The 5,931-nt window shown below is 35.8% G+C and overlaps 1 protein-coding gene across 1 annotated transcript in view; it reads right to left on the reverse strand.

The window, feature by feature from the left end:
• LOC107875597 (ABC transporter G family member 28-like) overlaps positions 1–1,314 on the reverse strand; it is a 13,191-nt gene extending 11,877 nt beyond the window's left edge. The window contains exons 1-2 of the mRNA XM_016722368.2: positions 914–1,314; positions 77–153 (exon numbers count right to left, since the gene is read on the reverse strand). Of these exons, the coding sequence (XP_016577854.2) occupies positions 77–153; positions 914–1,122 (286 nt within the window). The 5' untranslated portion in view covers positions 1,123–1,314. The remainder of the gene's footprint in view (positions 1–76; positions 154–913) is intronic.
• Positions 1,315–5,931: the final 4,617 nt, after the last annotated feature.

Here is a 5,931-nt window from a genome sequence, read left to right on the forward strand (position 1 = left end):
GAAACTATAATCCTATATAGTGACATCATTCTGCAAGATTTCAAAGAAATTTTTTCAAGGTAGAAAAGATGAGTACCTTTTGTCTGTCTAAGACACCCTTGCAGAAAATCTGTGTTATCGGAGAAATTGAAAGCAGCCTCCCACTCAGTTTCTCTGTAACACAATCAAAAGTCATCAACTGAAAATAAATTGTAACGTTCCACAGATTTGAATCATCGAAGCCAAACACCATCACAAAAATAAATGAAACAATTTTTTTGGTTGATAACTATGATGTCTGGACCAGCTTTCGCACACCTCAACTAATTCCACGGGATATATGTCATCTCCAACCAGCAACAGAGATACCAGGTAACTCTTGCCCACCAAAGATAGTACAGATGGGAAGAAATCACCTAGTGTTTTAGGAGAAAGAAAACAACTCCATTCCCCTCTATACCACAATATTACTGACAGAATAACAACTGTCTTTACTCATTAGGCATGCTTTTCCTTGTTCAATAAGAAAGGAGAAGAAGAACCTCTTTATGACACTACATATGCATCACAACCTTATTCTCTTAGTTACTAAGATGGAAAGAAAAAAAGCAACTTTTGAGTACAGACCCCAAAAAACAAGCGTTAAATCAAATGGAATAGACATTGAGAATTCATATAGCCGACCACAGCTAATGAACCATGATCCTTTTTCTTTAGGACAACCTCGTACACTAAAGCTCTCATTATATAAGGAGTCTGGGAAGGGCCGGACCACAATAGGTCGATTATACGCAGCAGGTTGTTTCCACAACTTCAACCTGTAACCTCTTATTCACATGATAACAACTTTTCCATTATCCTATGAATCCCAAATGATGCATGCAGAAAATGGTTAGGTTCATTTATAAAAAAGAAAAATATGGTAATGACATACACATTTTCGATGCAAAAATCCAACTGGCCTTTCAAATTTTTGGTCATAATGGTGGACAAATTTTTGACCCGTGAAGCTAGAGCCGCTTTAAGTAGCTCCATCCCCATGGAATCATTGCCAGCTGTTTGCTGCCCAGCAGCGTAATTCGCCATGAATACCATAATCGCAAAGGATGATATAAAGCTGACATTGTGTTTTAATTTGCACATTTTTCATCAAATTCATAAAGAATTTTGGAGAAGCAAAATTGGAGGAAAGAGCAAAAACTAGTCACGTAACAATGGAAAGCGAGGTTGCATGGGGGAAAAAGAAATGGCGGGGAGGTGATATAGGAAAGCAGAGAGATGAAACAAGAAAGGGTGAAACTGCTTTTTTAAAAATTGTGAATAGTATAGGATTTGTATAAATAAATATAATTAAATAATAATAACAAAAGGAGCAAAATTATAGGATTTATGTTTTGAAGGGGTGAGCATTTTTTTTTTTTATTTCAATTGGTTGATTAATTTAAGAAAGTAAATTATCGAATAAAATATTATAAAACTCCAGTAAAATTTCGAAAAGATTTGAAGATGGTATCTTCTAATCAAGAAGCAGGTTATTCCCTTACTATCGGATAAATATTCAACCAATGAATTTAAGTTTGGTGCATCGTGGTGTAATTTTTTTTTTATACTATCATATAACTTTTACTGTTGTAGTAGGTCATTCATTTCTCAGGTAAAAATATAAAAATGAATGACCTGCTATAACAGGTAAAAGTCACCTGATGGTGTAAAAAAAAAATTACACCGACAGTGCATCAAACTTAAACTCTTATACAATCATTTGAAAAATAGACATCCACACTCCACTGTTTTAAGAGCCCATTTGGATAGGATTAAAAAAATTACTTTTTAGCTTAAGTGACTAAAAGCTTAAAATAAGTGTTTTTAAATTAAGCAGATAACTGTTTGGATAGAAGTGCTGAAACTGAAAAAAATTTGTTGATCTGTTTGGTAAACAAGTGTTGTCAATCACTTTTTTGTTGTCAAAATGACTTTGATATCCTTAAAGTTGTTAACACATAATTGTTGGGTTCATAGTATATGAATGAAGTGTGAATGGAAAAAATGGAGAGAAAAAATGGTGGAAGGAAGAAGACACCAATTTAGAAGGTGTACTCCCAATTTAGAAAGTATACTCTTTCTCCCACATTGGTGGAAGAAGAGAACTTTGTATTGTTTATATTAATGAACACTAACTCCACATGGATAGTGAGGCAAGAACTAGGTGATGCCTCGCGTCGTCGTTGTCGTCGCTCGCTCGGCTTCGGAAGAGGCATAAACCTGCTTTCTCCACAAGTTTTGAAACAGGAATTTTCAGATTATAAACTATCTTCTTCTCTCTTGAAAAACTATTTTGTGTGATCATTGAACCATTGACTGCATTCGAAGAATTCAAGTGTTTGAGGTACCGCTATACTTGAATTGTTGACCATTTTATCCTGGGAGGAAGATTCCATAACCTCGGATACCGTGAGGGGAATTATTCCTTAAGGAAAATCCGTGAATTCGGACGACTTGGCCATTTTCTGTTTTTCATCTTTATTTCTAATAAGAAAAATACACCTCTTGGAAAGATCATTTCATTTTGTGTTAAGGGTATTTGTTTAACTTCATAAAGTTCTTGTTTAACTTGAACTACTTGAAGTTGTTATTCTGCTATACAGATTTCTGCGTACCCGAGTACACCACGAGGGATAACAATCTTAAGGAATAATTTACTATAGAATCCGTATTGCTTGTTTTTGGAGATTAAAAGCTTAGGCTTTCTACTCCGCTTGAATTTAGCTAGTGATTAGAAGACATAAAATCTTCATCACAAGTTAAGGTTCATTCGGTTGACGATTCGAAGTTATAAAAACTTCATCGTTAACTAGAAACAAGAAGAAAAGTTTCAAGTTATTTAACTTTATAAATAGTATTCTGGAAAATACTAAATTTTCTGTTTTGTGGTGAAAGGAAAAAAAAAATGACAACTGAAAGTCAAATGATGGATGCGACAACGTCTGTGGGGGCAAATAATATTGCTTCATCAAGTCGCACAAATGCTCCGCCAACAATGGCACCGGCGGAGAAACCCAAAAAATTTTCGGGAATTGACTTCAAGCGGTGGTAGCAAAAGATGTTCTTTTACCTCACCACTTTATGTTTGCAACGTTTCACTAGCGAAGACACTCCTGAGGTGCCCGAGGGAACCTCGAACAAAGACCGCTTAATTATTGTAGAAGCTTGGAAACATTCGGATTTCCTTTGGAGGAACTATATTCTGAGTGGTCTCCAAGACGACCTCTATAATGTCTATAGTGGAACCAAGACATCAAAGGAACTGTGGGGGGAACTTGAACGGAAATATAAAACGGAGGATGCGGGAATTAAGAAATTCCTTGTTGCACGATTCCTGGACTTCAAAATGATTGATAGCAAATCTGTTGTCTCTCAAGTACAAGAGTTGCAAGTCATCATACATTATCTCCTAGCAGAAGGTATATTTTTTAAAAATACCTTAGTTGAACAAATTAAAAATGTTTTTAATACTCACATAAACTGTTTTGTAGGTTTAATTGTGAATGATGCTTTTCAAGTAGCAGCGATAGTTGAGAAGTTACCACCTTTGTGGAAAGACTTCAAAAACTACTTAAAGCATAAACGCAAGGAGATAACAGTTGAAGATCTTATTGTCCGACTTCGTATTTAAGAGGATAATAAAGCTGCCGAAAGAAAGTCAAAGGGGAGTTCTACAATTAATAGAGCACATATTGTAGAAGATTGCCAAAACAACTCGAAGAAAAGAAAGAATGTTGAACATGGAAGCAATCAACCCAAGAAAAAGTTTAAGGAAAAATACTTCAACTGTGGCAAAATTGGCCACAAGTCCACAGACTGTCGAGCCCCGAAGAAAGGGAAGAAAAAGAACCAAGCGAATCTGATTGAGTCCAACTAAGATTATGACGATTTGTGTGCTATATTCACGGAATGCAACTTGGTGGGTAATCCACGCGAGTGGTGGATGGATTCAGGGGTCACACGCCATGTTTACGCAAACAAAGAGTTGTTCTCGACCTTTGCTCCGGGTCAAGCAGAAGAAACAATCTACATGGCCAACTCCGCTACTGCTAAGGTGGAGGGAACAGGAAAAACTTGCTTAAAATTGACTTTCGGCAAGGTCTTCACACTGAACAATGTGTTATATGTTCCGGAGTTATGTAGGAACTTAATTTCTGTTTCACTCCTAGATAAGAACGGATTCAAATGTGTAACTGTCTCTGAAAATATAGTAGTTAGCAAAGGAGAAATGTATGTAGGAAAAAGCTATCTCACGGAAGGCCTTTATAAGATGAATGTAATGACTGTTGAAATGAATAAAAATTCAAATTCTTCTTACTTGCTTGAGTCTTATAATTTATGGCATGAACGTTTAGGCCATATTAATTAGAAAACGTTACGAAAACTGATTAACTTAGAAGTTTTGCCAAACTTTGAGTGCAATAAATCTAAGTGTCAAACATGTGTAGAATCAAAGTATGCAAAGCATCCTTGTAAGTCTGTTAAAAGGAATTCCAATCCCTTAGACTTAATACACACTTGACATTTGTGATATGAAGTCAACACCATCTCGTGGTAGAAAAAAGTATTTCATAACTTTTATTGACGATTGCACTAGATATTGTTATGTCTGTTTGCTAAATAGTAAGGATGAAGCAATAGATGCGTTTAGGCAATATAAAATTGAAGTTGAAAATCAGTTAGACAAAAAGATCAAAATAATAAGAAGTGACAGGGGCGGAGAATATAAATCTCCTTTTGTGCAAATATGTGTAGAGAATGGAATAATCCATCAAACTACGGCCCCGTATTCACCTCAATCTAATGAAATTGCGGAAAGAAAAAACCGAACTTTGAAGGAAATGATGAATGCCTTACTTATAAGTTCTGGTTTACCGCAAAACTTATGGGGGGGGGGAGGCTATCCTTACGGCCAATCGTATACTCAACAGAGTTTCTCATAGTAAGACACAATCAATTCCTTACGAGAAATGGAAAGGAAGGAAACCTAACTTGAAATATTTCGAAGTGTAGGGGTGTTTAGCAAAGGTTCAAGTTCCTATACCTAAAAGGGTTAAGATAGGACCTAAAATGGTGGACTGCGTGTTTATAGGATATGCTAAAAGCAGTAAAGCATGTCGATTTTTGGTTCATAAATCAGAACATCCGGATATAAATGAAAATACGGTAATTGAATCAGATAATGGTGAATTCTTTGAAAACATTTATCCATATAAAACTAGACATGAACAGTCTAGTGGAGGATCTAAACGATCTCGAGATGAACCAAGTGAGAATGTACATAACGAAGAAAATCCAAGACGCAGTACACATCAAAAAACGTCAACTTCATTTGGATCGGATTTTGTAACATTTCTCTTAGAAAATGAGCCTCAAACGTTTAAAGAAGCGATGTCGTCGTTAGACTCATCATTTTGAAAAGAGGCAGTCAATAGTGAGATAGATTCAATCTTAACAACCATACATGAGAATTGGTTGACCTTTCTCCCGGAAATAAATCTTTAGGTTCTAAATGGATCTTCAAAAGAAAAATGAAGGAGGATGGTACTATTGACAAATACAAGGCAAAACTTGTAGTAAAAGGTTTCAACCAGAAGGAAGGCCTTGATTATTTTGATACATACTCTCCGGTAATAAGGATAACCTCGATTCAAATGTTAATTGCCTTGGCGGCGGTATATGATCTTCAAATCCATCAAATGGATGTGAAAACCGCATTCCTAAATGGAGATTTGGAGGAAGAAATATACATGGAACAACCTGAGGGTTTTGTGGTTCCAGGAAAGAAAATAAGGTGTGTAAACTTGTTAAGTCACTTTATGGACTAAAACAAGCACCTAAGCAATGGCATGCAAAGTTTGACCAAACCATGTTGGCAAACGGATTTAAGATAAATGAATGTGATAAATG

Source organism: Capsicum annuum, chromosome 6, assembly GCF_002878395.1.
Source record: "Capsicum annuum cultivar UCD-10X-F1 chromosome 6, UCD10Xv1.1, whole genome shotgun sequence".
NCBI classification, from domain to species: Eukaryota; Viridiplantae; Streptophyta; class Magnoliopsida; order Solanales; family Solanaceae; genus Capsicum; species Capsicum annuum.